This window comes from Globicephala melas, chromosome 3, assembly GCF_963455315.2.
Source record: "Globicephala melas chromosome 3, mGloMel1.2, whole genome shotgun sequence".
In the NCBI taxonomy this organism is placed as follows: domain Eukaryota; kingdom Metazoa; phylum Chordata; class Mammalia; order Artiodactyla; family Delphinidae; genus Globicephala; species Globicephala melas.
The window spans coordinates 156,109,485-156,134,039 of NC_083316.1; the positions used below are offsets into that span (position 1 = coordinate 156,109,485).

Genomic DNA, 24,555 nt, shown 5'->3' on the forward strand with positions numbered 1-24,555 from the left:
AGACACTGGAGCACAACACCCCCCCACCCCACCCCCCTCCACACACACCCAGGGCTGTTATCTCAAAGGCAGCGTATGTGGGCTCTTCAACTCCTCTATCCTCAGACCCTCCCCCACCCACATCCCATTGGCTGCTCCTGCTCTCACTTCCCCCACTGGGCCCTGCCAGCTGGCTATGGTGAAGATTGAATAGGATTCTGTTAGGGAGAGAGCTACCTTTGTTTTGGAAATTGCTGTTGTAGTCAGACTGATGACAGAAGAGGAAGAAAGGAGAAAACAAGAGATGGCCAGAGGCTCTGCTTGTAGAAATGACCCAAATTTTGCCTTCTCCATGAGACCAATGCAGACCTCTCTATTTAAAATTGAATCATGTGCCCCCTTTTCCCCCAGTATGGTTGATCCCTCACCTTTGCTCTTCTCTGTCTCTTTGCCAGAGCAGTCACCGCATTCTAATCTACCCTGTAATTTGCTTATTTATCGCTTTGTTTATGTCATGTCTCCCCCTCTAGACTACACTCCAGGAAGGCAAAGTCTCTGTCTCTTTGCTCAAATACCTCCCAAATGCCTGGAGTGGGCCTGATGCATGGTGGGTCCTCCAAAAATATTGAATAAATGCATGAGTTTGGGGAAAGAGGGAGAGCTGAGCCACAGACCAGCACAGAGTGAACAGCAATGAACAAGGAGTATCTTCAAGAGCAGGGATCTCTAAGGTTTAATTGTAGGCTGGAGATGTTGGTGTGATGCGTACCCCCAACCCCTGAATCCTCAGTCCCCCACCCATCCCGTGTGTGTGTGTGTGTGTGTGTGAGAGTGTGTATGAGTGTGTGCATGTGCCTGCGTGTGTGTGAGTGAGTGTGAATATCTGAAGTGGCAGGAACAGCAGGAGAGAAGGGAACTCAAATCCACATTCAAAGCCAGGAGCACACACAGCACAATGTGAGGGCGGGGCTGGGAGAATCCTGGGCTGACCTGAGCTCTCACCAACAGTGGCTGCCCAGACAGCACTGCCAGACAAACTGCCTGGGGTGTTGGAAGCTGCAGCAGCTGTAGCTGTAGGCCCCTCACTGAGGTGCATAGGGCATCCTGCAGGCAGGGACTTTGTGGTCCCTCTACCCTGTAAGTTTACCCAGTGAGTTTATCCTCGTCTTGTCTGTAGGACCCTGAGACTTAGTGAAGTTCAAACACTTTCCCAAGGGTACCTGAGACCCTTTCCCGAGCCACACAAACCCCATGTAACCTGATTCTGAGTTCTGACCCTGTCCCAGCTGTGTAACCTTGGGCAAATCTGTTATGTTTCTCTTACGTGCCTTGGTTTCCTCAGCTGTAAATGGGCTAATCAAGGTGAGCGCTTTACCAGGTTGGGATAAGGGGATGCTTGTGACGCATTAACCGGTCATAGAATCCATCTGGTGGGTGACAGCCAACATGAGACAGTGCCAGGGACACACCTTGCTCTCTTGCACATTTTGCCAAAGGCAGGTCTTGACCAAAGTTTCTCCCAATTCCTGGAGGCTTCAGAGAGTTGACCAACATCATCGCTGCCTAGGATTAAGCCACCTATGTCCCTAGGGTTGGGCAGGGCCCAGTCTGGCCCAGAAGCCCCTCCCTGTAGGCAGCCGTGCTTTCTGACTGTGCAGCCACCTGCTATATAAGGGCCCTCACACACCTTCTCCAACCTTCTGCCAGGATCCACCTTCTTCGGGGCAATCTCTGGGCCAGACAGAGAAGGTAAGGGACTGGGGCTGGGCTGTGAGACAGGACCCAGCCTGGGAGAAGCTGAAAGCAGGGGAAGGGCATTCAGCGCTGGCTGGGGTCCAGGCCATTCTCCTGGCATTCTCTTGCTCCTCCAGCAGTGCCCGGGAAGGGGAAGGCTGGAGTGGAGAGGTGCTGGGGTTTGCTCTGTGTGTGTGCGTGTGTGTGTGTGTGTGTGTGTGTGTGTGGTGCTGCGTCCTTCTCACAGCTTCTGTGAGCTCTTGCTCCTCTGTGTAAGATGAGAACAATTGAGGTAAGACCCTTTCAGACAGCTAAAAATGTCCAACAATAGGATGAATAGGAAGGACTTTGCAAAGGGGTGTACAGATGTACTTGGTCTCATTTTCCCTATGGGGCCCCTGCCCTGACCCCCAGCTCACTGGCTCCTCTCTTCTGCAGAGGTGGTGCACAGGGCCCTGAGTCCCACCACCTCCAAGATCTGCCTCTTCTGCTACATGTCCCTGGGTAGGGTCCTGACCTCTCTGGGCTTCCATTATTTCCCTCTGAAAATGAGGCGAATCATCAGGTCTATACCGCAGGGCCGAGGTGATGTGTGCACTTAACTGATGTGGCTGCTGTGGACTCTTTCCCCTCCTTTCTTGCCCTCCCATCTCCTCTTCCTTTACACCTACAAGGCTTGAGAGGCCCTTCCCAGGAGGCCCAACCCCTGAACCTCTCTCTCTACTGGGGTTCTGGGCCTGGAGTGGTGACTGGGCACTGGGGGATGCAGGGTGCAATGCACAGAACATCTGCCACAAGCTTCAAACCAAACATCCTTAATTTTTCTCCCAGGATCTCTAACTATTGGGGCCATTAGATAATTGATGGGCTGTCTGTCTCCCTCCATTGGGGCTAATGTCTCTTTCTTTTCACCGACTCTTAATCAGTTAACTAGGGGATCACAGTGTGTGTGTGTGTGTGTGTGTGTGTGTGTGTGTGTGGTGTGTGTATGTATGGGTGTGGAGTGTATGTATGTGTGTGTGTGGTGTGGTGTGTATGTGGGGGAGCATGTGTATGTGGTGTGGTGAGGTGAGATGCAGGCGGTGGCTCCTAATGAAAGTCAGTTGCTCCTTAGTAAGTGGCAGCTATTATGGTACAACTCGGCTTTGGACCTGGAAGGACCCTGAATGGAGTCCCACTTTTCATCTTACAAGCTGGGTGAGCTTGGGCAGTTTCCATTATCCCTCCGTCTGCAGTTTTCTCAGCTGTGGAGTGGGCAAAAATCTTTACAGCAGCACTGTGCCCTGGGACTTGTTCCATACTTGCACTGACCAATACAGCAGCCACCAGCCACATGTGGCCACTGAGCACTGGAACATGGCTGGTGACTGAGAAACAGTACCTTTCCTTTTTATTCCTTCAATGAATCTAAAGGTAAGTAGCCACAGGTAGCTCCTGGTTACTATTCATAGTATAAATGAGCTAACGATGAATAAGGGTTCAGTGCAGAGCCATGCTTTTTGATACACGGGCAAATTAAAATTCTAGGAGCTCTGATTCAGGATCTTTTTTTTTTAATTGAAGTATAGTTGATTTACAATGTTGTGCCACTCTCTGCTGCATAGCAAAGTGACTCAGTTATACACATACAGACATTCTTTTTTAAAAAATATTCTTTTCACTTTGTCCCAGCTGGCATGGACTTATACATACTACCAAATGTAAAATAGATAGCTAGTAGGAAGCAGCTGCATAGCACAGGGAGATCAGCTCCGTGCTGTGTGACCTCCTAGAGGGGTGGGATAGGGAGGGTGGGAGGGAGACGCAAGAGGGAGGGGATATGGGGATATATGTATATGTATAGCTGATTCACTTTGTTATGAAGCAGAAACTAACACACCATTGTAAAGCAATTATACTCCAATAAAGATGTTAAAAAATATTCTTTTCCATTATGGTTTATCACAGGATATTGAATATAGTTCCCTGTGCTATACAGTAGGACCTTGTTGTCTATCCATCCTATATATAAGAGTGTACATCTGCTAACCCCCAACTCCCAGGATCTTAATAAATACAGCTAAACCTTAGCTATTAGATGACTTTCATGTGCAGAGAGATTGATGACAGACCAGTCAGAAGTGTGCCGGGGCTTCTGATTGAGCTCTGTAGGTTGAGCATGTCCAGGTCCGGGGCTTTGGGGGTCATGTGTGTTAGAGTCAGTGTGGTTAGAGGCCTGGGCCAAATCCAGCTCTAACCCCCCCCAGGAGTGCAACCTTGACTCTGAGTGCTTTACTTAACCTCTCTGGGGCTTGATTTCCCCTTTGAAATAAGGTGATGCTAAAAATAGTACCTGCCTGCTGGGTGGAGGAATTACATGAATCAATGCACATAAGTGCTTGGAACAAGAGTAAGTGCTCAGTATGTGCCTGCTCGTTGGAGTGGCGATGGCAGAGACAGAGCTCCTATGTGCATTATGTGAATGTGGCAAGATACCACCTACAGGACGGACATTATGCTCTGGGACATGAGAGCCCAGCGTTCTTCTTGGTCTCCCATCCTCAGTGGGGTTGGCAGTCATCTTTCTGCCCATTTTGTACCCATGGTGGCTCTGTAGGAAATGCCCTGGGCTGTGTTTTGTACTTGTGTGTGGATGCCTTTGCAGGCATCTAGGATTGGGAAAACCCGACTTTTGTGGATATAAGGGCAGGGTGGAATCTACATCTTGGCTCGGTGCTCCCCGCTGAGGATGCTGATTCCTTCTGTCACAAGGATGGGCTGGGTCTGTTGAAGTTTGATTGCAATCCTAGGGAATATCACTCCCCAGCAGCCTTCTGATTCCCCAGACTGCCCTCTTTGTGTCTCTTCTGGCTTAAGGCTCCGCGGCCACAGTCCTCATCCTCAACGACATACGTCCAGCACCATGAAGGGCTTCCTCTTCGCTGGTATCATCGTCATGCTCACGGTTGCAGCTGTAGGTGAGGGAAACCACATGGCCCCCTTTTGGAACGAAGACCCCTCTTTCCACCTCACCACGGTCTTCTCACTTTTGGTGCCCTGGGATCCCCTCATGTGACCTCTCATGTCAAGGTGTGGGAAGTGGAGGCTATGAGACCTCTCTGTGCGCACTGCCCCCTGTGGTACCACTCAGTGCTGTGGGTCAAGGTTGGGTCTTCCCACTGGGGAATGGTGGACAGTGGGGATAAACTTAATGGGGGTGGCTCCACCTCACAGCTTAAAGTTTGGGGGACCCCAGAGGGAAGGGATGCCATCCTGGCTATTCTTTTACCCTGAGGTGAGTGCAGTGCTTTGGCCAGAGCACACTCTGTAAATGTCTCCTGAATGTTGACGATACCGAACATCTTGTCTTCCCAGAATCCTTGAGTTGTGTGCAGTGTAATTCGTTGACAGACCCCTGTGTTGACAGAAATGCCACTGAGTGTCCCGCAAATGCCAGTATCAGCTGTACCACTTTCTTGACGAACTTTTCTCTAGGTGAGCCTGGGGGATGCTCATCATTCCCATTTCTGGAACTTGCACAGGGCAGGTGCTGGAGGGGTTGACCAGGAAAGCAAGGCTAAGGCTGGGCTGTGCAAGGAGAGAGGGGGTCATGAAGGCGCCTCTCAGGAGGAGCAGCATGCAGGAGTCAGTAACAGTGGTAGAGCCAAGCAAGCAGACAAGCCCTGTGGCTCCTTGGAATTGCGGCACCTGACTCAGACTTCATGCTAGACCTGTATTAGTGAACGTGAGAAGCAGGGGCAGCTCTTAGCTAAATTACAAAGCAGGCAATTTGCTCTAGGTGTTTTCATTTTTCCATTTTCTGCCCCCCTTTCCCTCTTCTCAGTGTTCCTTCCTGTTCCAGATCCAACATATTTTCACTCAGACTTCCTTCTAGGGTGTTCTGCTGGCGTGATTGTTACCTCTCTCTCAGACCATTTTGACTTATTTTAAACTTTTTATTATGGACATTTCAAACACACACAGAAGCAGGTAGAAGACTATAATGAACTCCCATGTAACCACCATCCTGTGTCAACAATTAACATTTTGCTATTTTTTCCCCATAGTATTTTATTTTTATTTTTAAAATTTTTATTGAAATATAGTTGATTTACAATGTTGTGTTAGTTTCAGGTGTACAGCAAAGTGATTCACACACAGACACACATATATATGAATTCTTTTCCATTTTAGGAAAATGGATTCTTTTCCATTATAGGTTATTACAAGATATTGAGTATGTTCCCTGTGCTGTACAGTAGGTTCTTGTTGGTTATTTATTTTATATACAGTAGTGTGTATATTTTAATCCCAAACTCCTAATTTACCCTCTCCCCATAATATTTTAAAGCAACCCTAGATAGCATGTTATTTCCCCTATAAACACTTCACTATTCATCTCTGATAAGAACTTTTTTCCCCTTTTTATATAACTACAATACAATTATCACACCTAAGAAAATTAGCTATAATTTAAAAATTTCTTGTAATACCCAGGCCACCTTAAAAATGTTCCAAGTGTTTCAAAGATGTATTCTAGTAGATGCATTGGAATCTGGATCCAAACAAAATCCTCACATTGCATTTTGCTGTTAGGTCTATTGTGTCTAATTTGTTTAATAATAACTAATACCACTTTCTTTGCTCAATCCCATTGATTTGTTGGAGAAATGGGGCCATTTATCCTGTAGCTGTCTTATATTCTGGCTGTGTTTGATTGCTTCTTTGTAATGTCATTTCACTTGTTCCCCTACTCCTGGTCTTTCCTGTAAACTGCACTCATGCTGTTCAGTACAACTTGCTTCAGTGATGTTAATGTCTATGTCAATGCTGTCCTATGTGGTAGCCACATGTAGCTATTGGTCACTTGAAATATGGTTAGTGTGACTGAGGACTGATTTGTAGGTGGCCACATAGAGCTCGGGCTACCATATTCGATAGCTCTGGTCTAGAAGCTTGATTGACTTCAGGTTCAACATCGTGTTGCACATAGACCCATCACATCTACTTGTCTATATTTAGATGCTAAGACTGTTCAGTGGGTTCTGGGTGTGTCAACCTGAACCACCCACTTCTAAGCTCCCCATCAGCCTTTCACCTGGAATTTAAGCTGCTTCTCTGATAATCTTTTGCTAAACAAAGGAACTACCTCACGGAGAAGGATTTTTCTTTTTGCAGGAAACCCTCTCCAGTGTCCCCCAAACTGCATTGAGCTGAGGGTGTGTTTTCTGCCCTTGCCTAAAGCAGTTGCTCTTCAGGACCTTTGCCCTCCCTGAACGCTCTGTACCCAGGACTGACAGTCTGTGTTTGCCTTTGTGTAGGAGAAAACATCACATGGTATGAGGATAAGGCCTGCTCTGCGGATAATTGCAGCGTGGCTGAGACCTTCACAGTCCACGTATCTGCTAATGAAACCTTCCATTTTGCAAGCCAGTGTTGCCAAGGAAAGGCGTGCAATGACACCAACGACACCATAGGTGGGTGCTGGCCACATCCTTCCTCTGTCCTCCCTGCTCCGTCCCTTCCTGCGCTACCTATGGTTCTCACTCTTGGGTGGACATCTTAAGTCTAGGCACTTCAGTGAATATTTGGGTAACATTAACTGCTGACGTACAACAACTACTTGAGAAACAAATGAGGAAAACCAGCGCTACTACCATGCTTTCCCCTTTCTCAGTAAAGACAGAAATCACAGCGCTCCGAGATGTGTGGGAGGTTACTAGATGCTCATTAGTAGCTTTCAAATTGTGTGGCCTCAGGACCTCTTTCAAGACTCTACGTCTTAAAAATTATTGAGGACTCCAAATAACGTTTGTTTCTGTGGACTATATCTATCAATATTAACTGTATTAAAAATAAGGCTAAGAAATTTTAAAAATATTTATTAGTTCACTAAAAAATAATAAAACTCATTACATGTTACCATTAATAACATTTGTTTTTACATAGAAATAACTATTTTTCCAAAACAAAAAATATTTAGTGGGAAGAATAGCATTGCTCCATGTTTTCTCAAAGCTCCTTAATTTCTGGTTTAATAGAATACAGCTGGGTTCTCAGATTTGCTTGTTCTCTTAGTCTGTTGCAATCTCACATGTCATGTAGCCTCTGGAAAACTCCATTGTATTTTCATGAGAGAAAGAGAGTAAAAGAAGCAAAGAACATCTTAGTATTATCATGAAAATGATTTTAACCTAGTGGACTCCCTGAAAGGGTCTCAGGGATCCCCAGGAGTCCCTGGACCACCATTTGAGAACTGTTGGCTTAGATCAAAGCCTTCTTTTTTTTTTTGCGGTACGCGGGCCTCTCACTGTTGTGGCCTCTCCCGTTGCGGAGCACAGGCTCCGGACGCGCAGGCTCAGCGGCCATGGCTCACGGGCCTAGCCGCTCCGCGGCATGTGGGATCTTCCCGCACCGGGGCACGAACCCGCGTCCCCTGCATCGGCAGGCGGACTCTCAACCACTGCGCCACCAGGGAAAAAAGCCTTCCTTTTGAAGAGGAGAAAATGTGGCCATAGTCATAGAGCATGGTTCATTAATAGCAGAGCTGAGTCTCAATGTAATTTTTTTTTTTTATCCAAGTCACGTTGTTAAATAATGGCCTGTGTTCGTTTGTTCGGAGCTAGATTTAGTAATAGTCACACACCTGTTGGCTAATGTTCAGAATAGCTGGCTACCGTTGACATTAGCTATAGGTTGGTTTTAGCTCAGAATCTTACCTTTCCCTCCTCATCCCAACACCCTCACTGACCACAGTTCTTGAAGACTGGATGGCCTGTAAGGGCAGGTCTGTGAGGTTGTGTGCTGTAAATATTTTGGTGGGACATGGGATGGGATGACTGGTATTTTTATGGCAGGATCTGAGATTCCTGAGCATGCAGAGAGACCCTGAGAGGTCTCTCGGGCTAGCGTCTTTGTCTGCCTTTCCCCTTCCACCCAAGGCAGTACCGTGATATTTGTGATAACACTGTTCTGAGTTAATGACTCTTACTCTACCCAGATCCCCCACAGGAAGAGGTGTCCAGCAACACAGGGTGCTCTGCATGTTATGGATCTAGTGAAACTTCCTGTAATGAGACAACCCGGAAATGTTATAAAGAAGAAAGATGTGTCAGTCTAATCGCAGAATTTAAGAATGGTATGTCATTTCCTTTTTATGGGACTTGAGTTTAAAACATGTCATGCCTTGGATCATAAATTCTGGATTAACAAAAAAGGCCTGGAGGAGGTTAGTAAGAAGAGGGAATAAGGTCAGGATGCCTTTGAGATAGTGAGGCTGTTAATGTAGCTTTGAGCTGGTTGCTATTTCTGCCACCTCAGTCCAGAGTTCATTCCTCCTGGGCTGTCGGTCTCTTGAACCCTGTTCTCTTATGGCTTGTAATCAAGCCAGGCTCGTTTAAGGGCATCATGTCACTCCTGACATTTATTTCTTTACTAGGGTGAGCTGTTCTGTAGGTATGGGTGGGTCTGACTTTTATTTCCTTTTATATGTATACTTCCCTTCTCTGCATGTCACTGAGAGGTATTGGATTATGACAGCTTGGGTCACCTGGAAGGAAGAGTCAAACGGGGCTTTAATATCCAACTAATTGAAAAAAGAACAACAACAACAACAAAATAAAAAAAAATCTATTTAACATTTTAGCCATGATCTATTCCCCTGTGGTGGTGGTGTACAACCAATACAGCATTTCATACTTAAAAAAAAGTCATTGTAAACTTGAAAATAAACAATACTGATGATTTCTCTCAAAAAAAAACCAACCAACTGTTCTTTTCTACAAAAGTAATTTGATATTAACCATTATGAGATACAAATTAACCATCATACAATATAAAACCAATAAATAAAAAAGAATTTTTTTTTTTTTTTTTTTTGCGGTACATGGGCCTCTCACTGTTGTGGCCTCTCCCGTTGCGGAGCACAGGCTCCGGACGCACAGGGCCAGCGACCACGGCCCACGGGCCCAGCCGCTCCGCAGCACGTGGGATCTTCCCGGACCGGAGCACGAACCCGTGTCCCCTGCATCGGCAGGCGGACTCTCAACCACTGCGCCACCTTTGACTTAATCTGAAAGCCAGATCAAAGCCATCATAAATGTAGGATTTTGTTTTTGTTTTTGCCCAAGCTGTATGACACAGGGAGATCTGCTTGGTGCTTTTTGTCCACCTAGAGGGGTGGGATAGGGAGGGTGGCAGGGAAACACAAGAGGGAAGGGATATGGGGATATATGTATATGTATAGCTGATTCACTTTGTTATAAAGCAGAAACTAACACACCATTGTAGAGCAATTATACTCCAATAAAGATGCTAAAAAAAAAATACTGTAGCCATGTGCCAGGCAACACATCTTCCTAACACACTCTAATTCAACCTCCAGCACTGATATTTGCTCTAAAGCAGCAACGAATTGCTTTCTTTACTGGGATGTGGAGGCTTCCCCCTCCTTCTCAGAGCACGTATGGAGTCAGTCTTGAACTCAAATTGCAGCCCTGCCTCTAACAAGTAGCCAGTCACCTCCTCCAGCCCCTTCCTCCCCTGTGAGCTGCCTCTCCTCCAGGGCTGTTTGACTTGCAGCCTACAGAGCAATACTGGCACATAGTAAGTACTCAGTAAAAGGTAGCTGCAATCACAATCACATCTTCTTTGCAAATTCCCTTGTCCTTTCCTAGGACCTGCACCTTAAAACGGGGTTAGACACATCACAACACAGATTTAGAGTTAAGACACAGGGGTCTCTCTGCATCCCCTCTGGCTGTTTTTCCCTCTTCTCAGGGAAAACTCAGGCAGAGAGAACTCAGGTCCAGAGAGGAGTGGGGATGGAAAGCAGAGCCTAGAAGAGGGGAGGCCAGGAGCAGGTCTGAAATGCTGACTCCCTCCTGGATTGAGAGCAGAGGACTACGGAGGGTCTGAGCCTGTCCCTGGATTTCACCACCTGCCAGCTACTCAGGAAAACACTGAAGAGTTCAGTCTCAGGTTCAGCTCTGGTCCTAACCCGTGGGCTCAGGTTCGCATCCACCTCCAGGAGCCTCGGTTTCCTCCAGGACTGATTTGGAAAGGGTATCTAGGCCCTCACCTCCACAGCCACTCTGCTATTACCATTTGGTGTTCTTGATCCTGGGCTCCTTCTTCCAAGCTCCTGTGTCAGGAACAGACCTGTTTCAGCTCTTGCAGGTCATTGAGAAGACTGGGGAGGAAGGGCGAAGGGGCTGTGAAGTCCTTACTGTCTCTTTTGAATTCACAGAGATGAAGCTCGTGCTGAAAGGCTGCTCCAATGTCAGCAACTCCACCTGTGAGTTCCTGGCTACTGGAAATCGGACGGTTGGAGGAGTCACTTTCCTAAAGTTTGAGTGTGAAAACAGCTCCGATGCCTCCTCAACACCCACTCCCACTCCTCCAAGCTCCACCAGTGACACTGGCTCTAAAGTCTTCTTCATACCCTTGACCCTTGGCAGCCTTCTCCTGCTGAGGTTGCTGCTCTGAGATCTGCACCCTCAAACCCTCCCGTCCCCTGTTTAACTGCTCAGTGAGTAGCAGTAGCAGTCACAGCCTTCCAGGTAATGCCCTGTGATAGCCACATTATTCCTTATTATTAAAGCATTGATTCATTCAATGACCAAATCTGTGCTGATATGTTCTGGGCTGGGCTTCCTTCAAGCCACTGTCCAGCACCACTTCCCAGTTACTTGCCTTTGAAATCTTTGCACCTTTGTGTGTGGGCTCTCAGGACCTCCCTGATCCCTGTCTAATTTGCTTCTGAGAAGCAGACCCTTCCACCTTGCTGGCATCTTTTGCTTACAGCCCTGCACTTCTGGGGATCAACATGCCACTGTCCCCATCCTCACACTCGGGGTGGGGGGGCAGCCATAATGCCCTGTGTTGACCCCAGCACTGATATTTGGCTCTTCAGCAATTGAACTGGCTGTAGTCTCGGGCCCACAGTGACATTGTCTAGGACACTGTCACCACCAGACCCAAAGTGGGTGCACAGGGGTTGCTGAAAATTGTCAGATTCCCCTGCCTAACCTCCCAGGCAGGGGCATAATGCTGTCAGTGCCCTGCTGACTAGGTGTCTCTAAGCCTTGTGCAGAATGGAACATGGCTACAGAGGCCCAGCCCCTCCTCTCAGAGAACTACAATCAAAGGCAGAGTCCTCAACTCCACAGCAGATACCCAGGGAGCAAGAAAACCATTCAATCCAATATGCACAGAAGCCCAGTTTTAGTAAATAAGGGGGGCCTTGAGCTGGACTTGGAAGAATGGGGTTTTCTGTAATAAAAACTTTTAAAGGTGTAACCCAGTGTGGGTCTTTATTGTCCAGGCTTGCTGATGAAGATTAAGACCAAAGCCAACAGAAAGGCCATCTGATGGTAGCTCATCACCACATTCATTTTCATTTATTTATTTTAGTTTTTTTATTTTGAAATAATTTTAGATTTCTCAAAGAGTTTCAAAAATAGTTCAGAGAGTTCTAGTACCCCCTAACCCACCTTCCTCTTACATTCACATGTTACATAACCACACTGCAATTACTAAAACCAGGAAGTTAGCGTTGAAACCGTTAACTAATAGACCTCATTTGACTTTTGCCAGTTTTCACTAATGTCCTTTCTCTGGTCCAGGATCCAATTCTTTGCATTTAGTTGTTATGTCTCCTCAGTCTCCCACACTCTGTGACAGTTCTGGAGTATTTATTTTATTGACCAGTTTTTCAGAAATTTGAGCTTGTCTGAAGTTTTCTTAGGGTAAGATTGAGGCTATATCTTTTTGGCAAGAATCCCACAGAAATGATGTGTCTTGTAGCCTTGCATGAAATGGAACATGGGTACAGAGCCCCAGTGCATCTTATCAGGAGTTACATGATGTTGATATGTCATATCAACTGGTGATGTTAATCTTGATTGCTTGGTTAAGGTCATATCTGCCAGGTTTCTCCACTATAGAGTTACTGTTTTTCTCCTTTGCAACTAAAAATAAGCTAAGGTGTGCTGCTGTAACAAATAGATCTTAGTAAAAAAAAACCCAAAAACATCGGGGTTTAATACAAGGAAAGTTGATTTCTCAGTTATTTAAACCCATATAGATGTTCCTGACTGGGCAGCTGTCCTGGGCAGCTCCCCTCTGAGAGTGAGGAAGGGGCCAGACTCCTTCTATTCCATGGTTCTCCCATCCTCTGGGATTCTTGGGCTCTTAGTTAATGGTTCTGCATCCAGCTTGCTGACATGCAGAGAGTCTAGAGGACCATGCAGCATGCCCCAGGGGCCAGGCCTCAATTACATGGCCTGGGAGGAAGTAGTTTATCCACATGCACCTTGCAGGATCAAGGTGCCAGGATCAGAGCCAGTATGGCTTGGTGGTAAGGGGCATGGCCTCTAGATCCAGAGGCATAGCTTCAAATTCCAGGCCTGGAACTTTGGGCAACAGATGTCATCTCTCTGTGCCTCAGTTTCCCACTACTACTAGAGAGATAGTGATAATGCCTGATGCCTGCGGTTGTAAGAGCTGCCAACATAGTTCCCCTTGTCAAGGAGTAAATACTGGTCTATGCAGATGACTCCAGTTTGAAAGCAGCTCTCCCCATCCTCTAGGGAGAGGGTGGACTACCAGAAAGAGTGAAGAGTGCAGCCCTGGCCCACTTCCCTCAGACCATGCTGACCTCACCAAAGTTATAGCTGCTTCTGTGTCTCAGGATTCCCTCTCCCTTTTCATCCCCTCCCCAGATCTCTATGGCTGCTGCCACCATGACTGCACAGGCCACAGCACAGCTTGCTTACATCTTCACGTGGCTGCTGACTCCAGGCAGCCAAGGGCACCACCAGAGCTGACCTGTTCTTAGAACCTCCTGGAAGTTCCCCCTCTCAGGCTCGATGAGAAGAAGTGGTACTTTGGGGGAACTGCAAAGAGTCACACAGGAATGGAAATCAGGGCTGAGGACTGGGAAGGCAGCTGGAAGGTGAGCAGGGCTAGATCCCAGGAGGTTCCACACATTGGAAAGACTTGGGCTTTAGACCGAGGGCTGAAAAGGGCCACGGCAGAGGTAAGCACAGAAGTAGGAGTAGGATTGGTTTTCCATCCTGGGAGGTTCTCAGACTGTAGGGTGCAGGTAGAAAGACAGCAGAAAGACAGTACAGGGAGGGAGTTTAAATGGAGAAGTAGTAGGGACATGCCCAGGGCAAATGCTCTGTCCTGCTGCTGTAATTGAGAGTAATTCACACCATTCTATGCACTTCTGTTTGCACTGTTGGCTCCTGCATCCTCACCCAGAGTAGGGACCAGGGCAGAGCACCACTCCTGCTCAATGTCTACATTCCTTTCCTTGGCTGTCCACACTTAACTCTGGATTCCTGTCTTCTGGGCAGGGTCTAGGACTTCCCACCCAGATAAAGCCCTTTGCTGCCAATTCTTCCTTAGTCCCAGCCTGGGCTCCAGCATAAACCCTGTATCTGAGGAGGTCCACAGAATTCTATACTCACATTGTACAGTTAGACAAATCATGAATCACTGATTTTCACAGCTCTTTACAGTTGGTAAAGCTCTTTTGCCCAGGTTATTTTATTTTTTTTAGAATTAGCTTCATTCATATATTGTATGATTTACATACAATAAAATGTACGTGTACCAACTAATGAGTTTTGACAAATGTGCCCATGTAACCACTCCTCCAGTCAAGATATAGAAGCCCTCTCCCCTCAGACCCCCAAGGTCCCCCACTCTCCTTGGAATCCACTCTACTCCAGCCCCAGGTTCCCACCTGCATCTCCACTGTCCCAACCTGGAAGTGACAGGCAGCTCTTCTGCTCATATTCCATTGAGCTGAGCTGCTATTTGGCACCACCTGGACACAAGGCTATGGGCAACATAGGCTCTGGGGAGGTCAGTTCTTCCCAGCAACAACTCCCCCGCCATGGAAGAGGGAGGTCAGGGGACTGTTTCCACTAGGTTCCAAGCCCTTCCACCCTGTCCCCCTCTCCCCACCCCACTCATTTCCTGGGCCAGGAAGACAGAAGGAGGGTGTGGGGTTCTCTTTTTTGTGGACTGGATATAGCAACTGTCAACTGAAAGAAAATGCACAACCTAAAAGCTGAGAATTATGTTTTATTGGGCAGACTTACTGAGGACTTAAGCCTGGGATACAGCCTGTCAGATCTCTCTGAGGGACTGTTCCAAAGAGATAAGGGATCACCTACAAATTAGCACTTGCCATCTACGTTTACAAGGATCAAATTATGAGCTGCTGCAGCTGCTGACCTTCAACATACCCTGAAAGGAGTTCAGTGTAGAGATCAGGAATGAGGCCCTCTGTACTCTGGAAAAGCTGGCAGAACAAGTCTTCAGAGAGTTAGATATTTTCAAGAGATGATTTTATGAGCCCAATTCTTGTATCTCCTCATAACCAGAAAAGCACTAAAATCCTTCATGGTGACGTCTGCTCCTTGTCACCAGCAGTGACCTTCATGGGACCAGCAGAAAGCTTCTGAAAAAACTATGTGCTTGATTGCACATGCTTCCCCTTCACCAAAATCACATATATATTGACCTTCCCCCCACCTCTTGGGAGCAGCTCCTCAGAGCTATATGAAATGCTGTCTCCTGGGCTATAGTCCTCATTTTGGGCCCAGTAAAACTTAACTCACAACTCTCACGTTGTGCATTTTTTTCAGTCGACAGGGAAGAGCCAAGATATATTGGAGTTTTTGCTGAAATAAAACTGTGTAGTGGGACATCAAAAGATTGCTGCTAATCACAAAAAAACAGACATCTCAAGTTAATGATTTTACTGCTTTTCCATGTATGGGAAGATGCAACAGTCTGGGCTCACTGAAATTATCCCTTTGATATGCACCTTAACTATCTAAGGCCAGAATCCTCTTTTTCTCCCTCCTGAATTCCCCTCAGGATACACTATGGCGGGGTGGCGTGGTGGGGATGGGGAGAAGGGTGGGTGCAGTGGCTGATGGCTTTATGGTCACAACATCCTTTGTTAACTGAAGTGGCAGGCGATATTCTTTGTTCACACACCTCTCAGTTGAACTACCATCTGAACTAGATCTTCAAATAATTCTTGATCTGAAATATGAACGGAACCAAAGCTAAAACCACTAATCACTATGAATCTTTTCAATATCTGTTTTTAACTGGATGAGTGAATATGCCCCAGGGGACTGTGAGAAGAATGCTGGTCTTGATATATTCTGCAGGGGCCTTAAGCATCCAAGTGTGACTGTAGATGTGAGCATGGGAGTGAGGAAGGTTGAGAGAAGGGAGGACCCAAGCAAGATGGGCAGTGGGCTCAGGACATTGTTGCTCTTATGCTGGGGAGACCAGCTACTTGGATCAAGTAATTCCAGGGATTCTGGTGTACCCAAAAGTGCTCCCATCAGGGGTGGAGTCAAGATGGTGGCAGGGGAGGATGTGGAGGTCCCATCTCCCCACACCTAGGGCACCTGCTGGACACTGGTGAGGGACCACAACACCCAAGGAGATGGTAGTAACCCCCAAGCAACTGGGTAGGATGAGGGGGGAGTGAGGGGAGAGAAGAAGTGGAGGCTGGACAGGACAAGCAAGCGCCCCTGAGGGGTAGCTGAGAGGGGGGAGGCGTTCCCATGCCTGGAGGGACCCTCAGGGGCTTGGAGGATTATGGGGGAGTGTGCCTAGCATCTCCCCTGCCCAGTCAGGCCCCAGGAAGCCTGCAGGGCTCCTGGGCCGGGTCCTCCGCCCTCAGAGGCCCCTTCCAGGACGCACTGGTCCTAGGGGCATAGGAGGGAGGCAGGGGAAGAAGAGGAGAGGCGGATGGTGGGGGGGGCTCTCTGGGATTGGAGGATCAGGGGAGGTGCAGAGGGTGTTTCCCCCACCCACTCAGACCCCAGGAAGCCTGCTGTGCTCCTGGGCCTGGTCCTCTGTCCTCTGAGGCCCCCTCAGCTGTGGGGATCCTAAGGGTGTAGGAGAGAGGGAAGAGGGGGTAAGAGGAGGAGAGGTGGGCAGCAGGGACCATGTGGGGTCAGGGGATCAGGGGAGGTGCCTTGGGCATTTCCCCCACCCACTTGGCCCTGGGAAGCCTGCTGGGCTCCTGGACCTGGTCCTCTCCCCTCCAAGGCCAGAGGCACACCTGGTTCCCTCTGGCTGCATTGAGCTTAAGCCCCACCCCCACCCCCTCAGGGCCTTTTCTGGCCCTGTGGGTCCTAAGCATAGGCCCCATCCACCACCTAAATCCTACCCCTACTTAAGCCCCGCCTTCCCACCCCCCACAGCCAAGGCCTTTTTCCCTGCTTTTTTTTTCTTTTTCTTTTCTTTTTTTACTATTGTGGTTCTGTTTTACATTCCAGTTGTTGTTTCATCTATCTATCTATCTATCTATCTATATGTTTTATTCTTTCTAACATACATGTTTGCTTTCTAATTTAATTTAATTTTTTACTTTTGTTATTGTTCTCCTTTTCTTTTTTTTTTTTTGCTGCCCCGTGCACCTTGTGGGATCTTGGCTTACAAGCCTGGGGCTGGGCCAGAGCTACTGCAGTGAGAGCTCTGAGTCTGAACCACTGGACTAACAGAGAACCTCAGAGCCCAGTGAATATTCACTGGAGTGAGGTCTCCTGGAGGTCCTCATCTTGGCACCAAGACCCAGCTCTACCCAACAGCCTACAAACTCCAGTGCTGGAAACCTCAGGCCAAACAACCAGCAAGACAGGAACACAATCCCACCCACAAAAAAAAAAAAAAAAAAAGAGATGACAAAAATTATGTCACAGATGAAGGAGCAAGGTAAAAACCTACAAGACCAAATAAATGAAGAGGAAATAGGCAACCTACCTGAAAAAGAATTCAGAGTAATGATAGTAAAGATGATCTAGAATCTCCGAAATAGAATGGAGGCACAGATTGAGAAAATACAAGAAAAGTTTAACTAAGATCTAGAAGAACTAAAGAACAAACAAACAGAGATGAACAACACAATAACTGAAATGAAAAATACACTAGAAGGAATCAATAACAGAATAACTGAGACAGAAGAACGAATACATGAGCTGGATGACAGAATGGTGGAAATAACTGCCGAGGAGCAGAATAAAGAAAAAAGAATGAAAAGAATTGAAGACAATAACAGAGACCTCTGGGACAACACTAAACACACCAACATTTGAATTATAGGGGTCCCAGAAGAAGAAGAGAAAAAGAAGGGGTCTGAGAAAATATTTGAAGAGATTATAGTGGAAAACTTCCCTAACATGGGAAAGGAAATAGGTGTGCAATTCCAGAAAGTGCAGAGTCCCATTCAGGATAAATCCTAGGAAAAACACACCAAGACACATATTAATCAAACTAACAAAAATTAAATACAAAGAAAAAATATTAAAAGCAGCAAAGGAAAAGCAAAATATAACATACAAAGGAATCCCAATGAGGTTTTGAGCTGATTTTCAGCAGAAACTCTGCAGATCAGAAGGTAGTAGCAGGATATACTTAAAGTGATGAAAGAGAAAAACCTACAACCAAGATTATTATACCCAGCAAGGATCTCATTCAGATTTGACAGAGAAATCAAAAGCTTTTCAGACAAGCAAAAACTAAGAGAATTCAGCACCTCCAAACCAGATTTACAACAAATGCTAAAGGAACTTCTCTAGGCATGAAACACAAGAGAAGAAAAAGACCCACAAAAGCAAACCCAAAACAATTAAGAAAATGGTAATAGGAACATACATATCAATAATAACCTTGAATGTAAACGGATTAAGTGATCCAAGCAAAAGACACAGACTGGCTGAATGGGTAAAAAACAAGACCCATATATATGCTGTCTACAAGAGACCCACTTCAGACCTAGGGACACAAACAGACTGAAAGTGAAGGGATGGAAAAAGATATTACATGCAAATGGAAATCAAAAGAAAGCTGGAGTAGCAATACTTGTATCCGATAAAATAGACTTTAAAATAAAGCCTGTTACAAGAGGTAAGGAAGGACACTACATAATGATCAATGGATCAATCCAAGAAGAAGATATAACAATTGTAAATATTTATGCACCCAATGTAGGAGCACCTCAACACATAAGGCAAATGCTAACAACCATGAAAGGGGAAATTGACAGTAACACAATAACAGTAGGGGACTTTAACACTCCACTTACACCAATGGTCAGATCATCCAAACAGAAAATAAATAAGGAAACACAAGCTTTAAATGACATAATAGACCAGATAGATTTAATTTATATTTATAGGACATTCCACCTGAAAGTGGCAGAATACACTTTCTTCTCAAGTGCACATGGAACATTCTCCAGTATAGATCACATCTTGGGTCACAAATAAGGTCTCGGAAAATTTAACAAAATTGAAATCCTATCAAGCATCTTTTCTGACCACAACACTATGAATTGGAAATCAATTACAGGGAAAAAACCTGTAAAAAACACAAATACATGGAGGCTAAAGAGTGTGCTACTAAATAACCAAGAGATCACCAAAGAAATCAACGAAGAAAAAGAAAATACATAGAAACTAATGACAATGAAAACAAGATGACCAAAAACCTAGGGGATGCAGCAAAAACAGTTATAAGAGGGAAGTTTAGAGCAGTTCAATCTCACCTCAAGAAACAAGAAAAAACTTAAATAAATAATCTAACCTTACACCTAAAGCAACTAGAACAAGAAGAACAAAGAAAACCCAAAATGAGTATAAGGAAAGAAATCATAAAGATCAGAGCAGAAATAAATGAAATAGAAATGAAGAAAACAATAGCAAAACTCAGTAAATCTAAAAGTTGGTCCTTTGAGGAGATAAACAAAATTGATAAACCTTTAGCCAGACTCATCAAGAATAAAAGAGAGAGGACGCAGATCAATAAAATTAGAAATGAAAAAGGAGAAATAACAACTGACACCGCAGAAATACAAAGGATTATAAGAGCCTACTAAAAACAACTATATGCCAATAAAATGGACAAATTCTTGAAAAGGTACAATTTTCCAAGATGGAACCAGGAAGAATTAGAAAATATAAAAAGGCTTATCACAAGTAATGCAACAGAAACCGTAATTAAAAATCATCCAACAAACAAAAGTCCAGGACAAGATGGCTTCACAGGCAAATTCTATCAAACGTTTAGAGAATTAACACCTATCCTTCTCAAACTCTTCCAAAAAACTGGAGAGGAGGAACACTGCCAAATTCGTTCTATGAAGCCACCATCACCTGGATACCAAATCAGACAAAGACATCACACAAAAAAAGAAAATTACAGGCTAATATCACTGATGAACATAGATGCAAAAATCCTCAGCAAAATACTAGCAAACAGAATCCAACAACACATTAAAAGGATCTTACACCATGATCAAGTGAGATTTATCCCAGGAATGCAAGGATTCTTTAATATATGCAAATCAATCGATGTGATACACCATATTAAAAAATTAAGGAAAAAAACACATATGATCATCTCAAGAGACGCAGAAAAAGCTTTTGCCAAAATTCAACACCCATTTATGATAAAAACTCTCCAGAAAATTGGTATAGAGGGAACCTACCTCAACATAATAAAGATCATATATGACAAACCCACAGCAAACATCATACTCAATGGTGAAAAACTGAAAGCATTTCCTCTAAGATCAGGAATGAGACAAGGATGTCCACTCTCACCACTATTATTCAACATAGTTTTGGAATTCCAGCCACGGCAATCAGAGAAGAAAAAGAAATAAAAGGAATCCAAATTGGAAAAGAAGAAGTAAAACTGTCACTGTTTGCAGATGACATGATACTATACGTAGAGATTCCTAAAAATGTCACCAGAAAACTACTAGAACTAATCAATGAATTTGGTAAAGTTGCAGGATACAAAATTAATGCACAGAAATCTCTTGCATTCCTATACACTAATGATGAAAAATCTGAAAGAGAAATTATGGAAACACTCCCATTTACCATTGCAACACAAAGAATAAAATACCTAGGACTAAACCTACTTTAGTAGGCAAAAGACTTGTACTCAAAAAATTATAAAACACTGATGAAAGAAATCAAAGGTGACATAAACAGATGGAGAAATTTATCATGTTCTTGGATTAGAAGAATCAATATTGTAAAAATGACTACACTATCCAAAGCAATCTACAGATTCAATGCAATCCCTATCAAACTACCAATGGCATTCTTCATAGAATTAGAACAAAAATTTTACAGTTTGTATGGAAACACAAAAGACCCCGAATAGACAAAGCAACCTTGAGAAAGGAAAATGGAGCTGGGGGAATCAGGCTCCCTGACTTCAAAGTATATTACAAAGCTACAGCAATCAAGACTGTATGGTATTGGCACAAAAACAGAAATACAGATCACTGGTACAGGGTGGAAAGCCCAGAGATAAACCCACATACATATGGTCACCTAATTTATGACAAAGGAGGCAAGAACATACAATGGAGAAAAGACAGCCTCTTCAATAAGTGGTGCTGGGAAAACTGGACAGCTACATGTAAAAGGATGAAATTAAAACATTCTCTAACATGATACACAAAAATAAACTCAAAATGGATTTAAGAGCTAAATGTAAGATCAGAAACTATAAAACTCTTAGAGGAAAACATAGGAAAAAGCACTCTTTGACATAAACCACCATAAGTTATTTTTTGACCCACCTCCTAGAGTAATGAAAATAAAAACAAAAATAGACAAATGGGACCTAATGAAACTTAAAAGCTTTTGCACAGCAGAGGAAACTATAAACAAGATGCGAAGACAACTCTCAGAGTGGAAGAAAATATTTGCAAATTAAGCAACAAACAAAGGGTTAATCTCCTAATTATACAAACAGCTCATGGAGCTCAATATAAAAAAAAAATCCAATTAAGAAATGGGCAGAAGATCTAAATAGACATTTCACCAAAGAAGACATACAGATGGCCAAGAGGCACATGAAAATATACTCAACATCACTAATTATTAGAGAAATGTAAATCAAAACTACAATGAGGTATCACCTCACACCGGTCAGAATGGCCATCATCAAAAAATCTACAAACAATACATGCTGGAGAGGGTATGGAGAAAAGGGAACCCTTCTGCACTGTTGGTGGGAATGTAAATTGATACAGCCACTATGGAGAACAGTATGGAAGTTCTTTAAAAAGGTAAAAATAGAACTATCATATGACTCAGCTATCTCACTCCTGGGCATATGCCCTGAGAAAACCATAATTCAAAAGGACACAGGTACCCCAATGTTCATTGCAGCACAATTTACAATAGCCAGATCATGGAAACAACCTAAATGTCCAACAATAGATGAATGGGTAAAGAAGATGTGGTACATATATACAATGGAATATTACTCAGTCATGAAAAGGAACGAAACTGGGTCATTTGTGGAGATGTGGATGGACCTAGAGTCTGTAATACAGAGTGAAGTAAGCCAGAAAGAGAAAAACAAATATCATATATTAACACATATATGTGGAATCCAGAAAAATGGTACAGATGAACCTATTTGTAGGGCAGGAATAGAGACGTAGATGTAAAGAACAGACATGTGGACACAGAGGGGGAAGGGGAGAGTGGGACAAATTGGGAGATTAGTTTTGACATAAATACACTACCATGTGTAAAATAGATAGGTAGTGGGAACCTGCTGTATATCACAGGGAGCTCAGCTCGGTGCTCTGTGACAACTAGATGGGTGGGATTGGGGGTTGGGAGGGATGTCCAAGAGGGAGGGGATATAGGTATACATATAGCAGATTCACTTCATTGTACAGCAGAAACTAACAAAATATTGTAAAGGAATTTTGCTCCAATAAAAAAAAAAACAACAATGTTCAAACAAAAGAGTGCTCCCATCAGCCAAGTTACCAAGAGAAGTAAGGTCAAGCACAGCATCCCAGGAAAGGGAATAGTGACCAGTTGGATCTCTGATGCCAGGGTCTCACAGTGAATCATTCCCAGAAGTGGCTTTCCATTATTATTTTTTATTGAAGTATAGTTGATGTACAATATTATGTAAGTTACAGGTGTACAATGTAGTGATTCACAATTCCAAAAGGATGAGGTGGGTGGACTTCCTTGAACATCAACCCTGAAGCTGGAGGTAGGTCCCTGACCCTGGCTTCAGAGGTGGAAGTCATATGTAGATTAATAGTGGTGGCAGGGCTTGGCTGACACAGAGGAAGCAGGGTCCCCTGCTGCCCATATTTCCCCAGGGACTGTCACAGTCTCAAGTGCAGCCACTCTCTTGGTGCTAAGAGCCACCTATTTCCCATGAACTAATTGTAATGACCATCACTTTACACCTTATTGGAGATGCTGCCTAGATGTGGAGATTGTGAGGAAGATGAACCAGATGGTAGGTGAGAAAACGAGCAAGAGTCTGTGACAGAGGTAGATATGAAGACTAAATCAGGGGATCGAGGGTCCCTGAGACACACCAATAAGCCCAGACCCCACTTCTGTGTGATTTGGCATCAACTCAATATCAGAAGCCACAAGGATGGTAACAGTGGTGATGATACCGAAGTCAAAGCTCCCTCTGAGCAGCTGGCTTTGTGTCACACTTTATTTTCAGGAGCTAGGGTATTATTTGTCCAGCTGAGCAGACTGAGACTTGCAAAGGCCAGATGCCTTACACACAGCTATCTACATAGGTCCTGGGATTGGATCAAGTTCTCCCTGACCACGAAAATCGGAAGTCAAGGAAGAGCCAAGGTGAGCTTACTGCTTTCTTACTGACTGGGTGTGGGTGACTGGGTTCCTGAGCAAGTCGACTCTCCTGGCTTCAGGATCCCTCAGATTCCTTCCCATCTGTGTCCCTTTAGAACGTTATATCCACGGTGAGGGCTTGGGTTCAGGCATCATCCTCTTCAGGCTTCAAGGCGGGTGTGAAGGGGCAACAGAGATCTTGGAAGAACTTGAGGTCTCAAGTGAGCACACTGGCCTGGGAGCCTGGACAAGGCCAAGCTTCTTCCTCAACTGAGGGGCCGGCTTGAGACCCAGTGTCCCTGCCCTGGGGCACTCAGTCCTGGTGTCGGCTAAGAGCATACTCCCAGCTGTCTTTCTTCCTGCCTTCAGCTCTTCGTTTCACTTTTTGCCTTTTTTCTTGGAGTTCACTGTGTAATTTGTGTTCCCCCAGCCCATCTCACTTGCTTCCACTTTCTTCCCCTCTGAACTGGACACAGAACAGAACTAAAGTTTAACTTTTTCATTTCTTAAAATGAATAATTTCTATGGTTTCTCTGTAAATTATTTACTGTTTTATCTGGATGAATTAAGCTTTTATTTGTTTGTTTGCTTGTTTATTATGTATTTTCCTCCTGAGGGTCAGAGACCTTCTTGGCAAAAGGATTCTCTGTCCCCCCACCCAAACACCACCCCTTTTGAGACCCAAGCACACCCGGGAGCATGGAAATGGTTCAGGCTGAGCTACAGAGGGTTTGTGGCCTGCTTGAGGGCCCAGGGTGCCCTTCCAGAAGAAGCCTGTCTGCACTTTGGAGGGGGCACAGTCCCCATCAGTGAAGGACCTCCTTGGGGACTGAGGCCTCTCTTGGACCTGTCTTTTGTCCAGGGCACCCCATCTGGTCATCTTGGATTAATAGACACCAACCAGTTAAGAGCAGCCCACACAGAGCAGCCTATTATAAATTACTTTTCTGCAACTTTGATTTTCTCACCTCACAATATATCCTGGAAATCGCTCTGCACTTGTTCATGGAGTCTCCCATCCTGTTCTAGGGGTGCTCAGGATTCCAGAGTGTGTCTTTTTAACCTCTTCATGCTGTATGGGCATTTAGGTTGTTCCAATATTTTGAAATCACAATGTTTCAATGAATACCTTTGTCCATATGTATTTTTATATTGCTAGAGG

The 24,555-nt window shown here is 44.9% G+C and overlaps 1 protein-coding gene across 2 annotated transcripts in view; it reads left to right on the forward strand.

Annotated features, from left to right (window-relative positions):
- The window catches only part of LYPD8 (LY6/PLAUR domain containing 8), a 36,936-nt gene extending 24,956 nt beyond the window's left edge, over positions 1–11,980 (forward strand). The window contains exons 1-6 of one of the 2 annotated variants that reach the window (XM_060295569.1): positions 3,548–4,670; positions 5,068–5,187; positions 7,014–7,169; positions 8,693–8,830; positions 9,621–9,792; positions 10,940–11,073. In XM_060295569.1, the coding sequence (XP_060151552.1) occupies positions 4,616–4,670; positions 5,068–5,187; positions 7,014–7,169; positions 8,693–8,830; positions 9,621–9,757 (606 nt within the window). In that variant the 5' untranslated portion in view covers positions 3,548–4,615 and the 3' untranslated portion in view covers positions 9,758–9,792; positions 10,940–11,073. Of the gene's footprint in view, positions 1–3,547; positions 4,671–5,067; positions 5,188–7,013; positions 7,170–8,692; positions 8,831–9,620; positions 9,793–10,939 lie in introns of those variants that run through there. The other variant, XM_030844800.2, reaches the window with a different exon arrangement.
- The last annotated feature ends 12,575 nt before the right edge of the window (positions 11,981–24,555 follow it).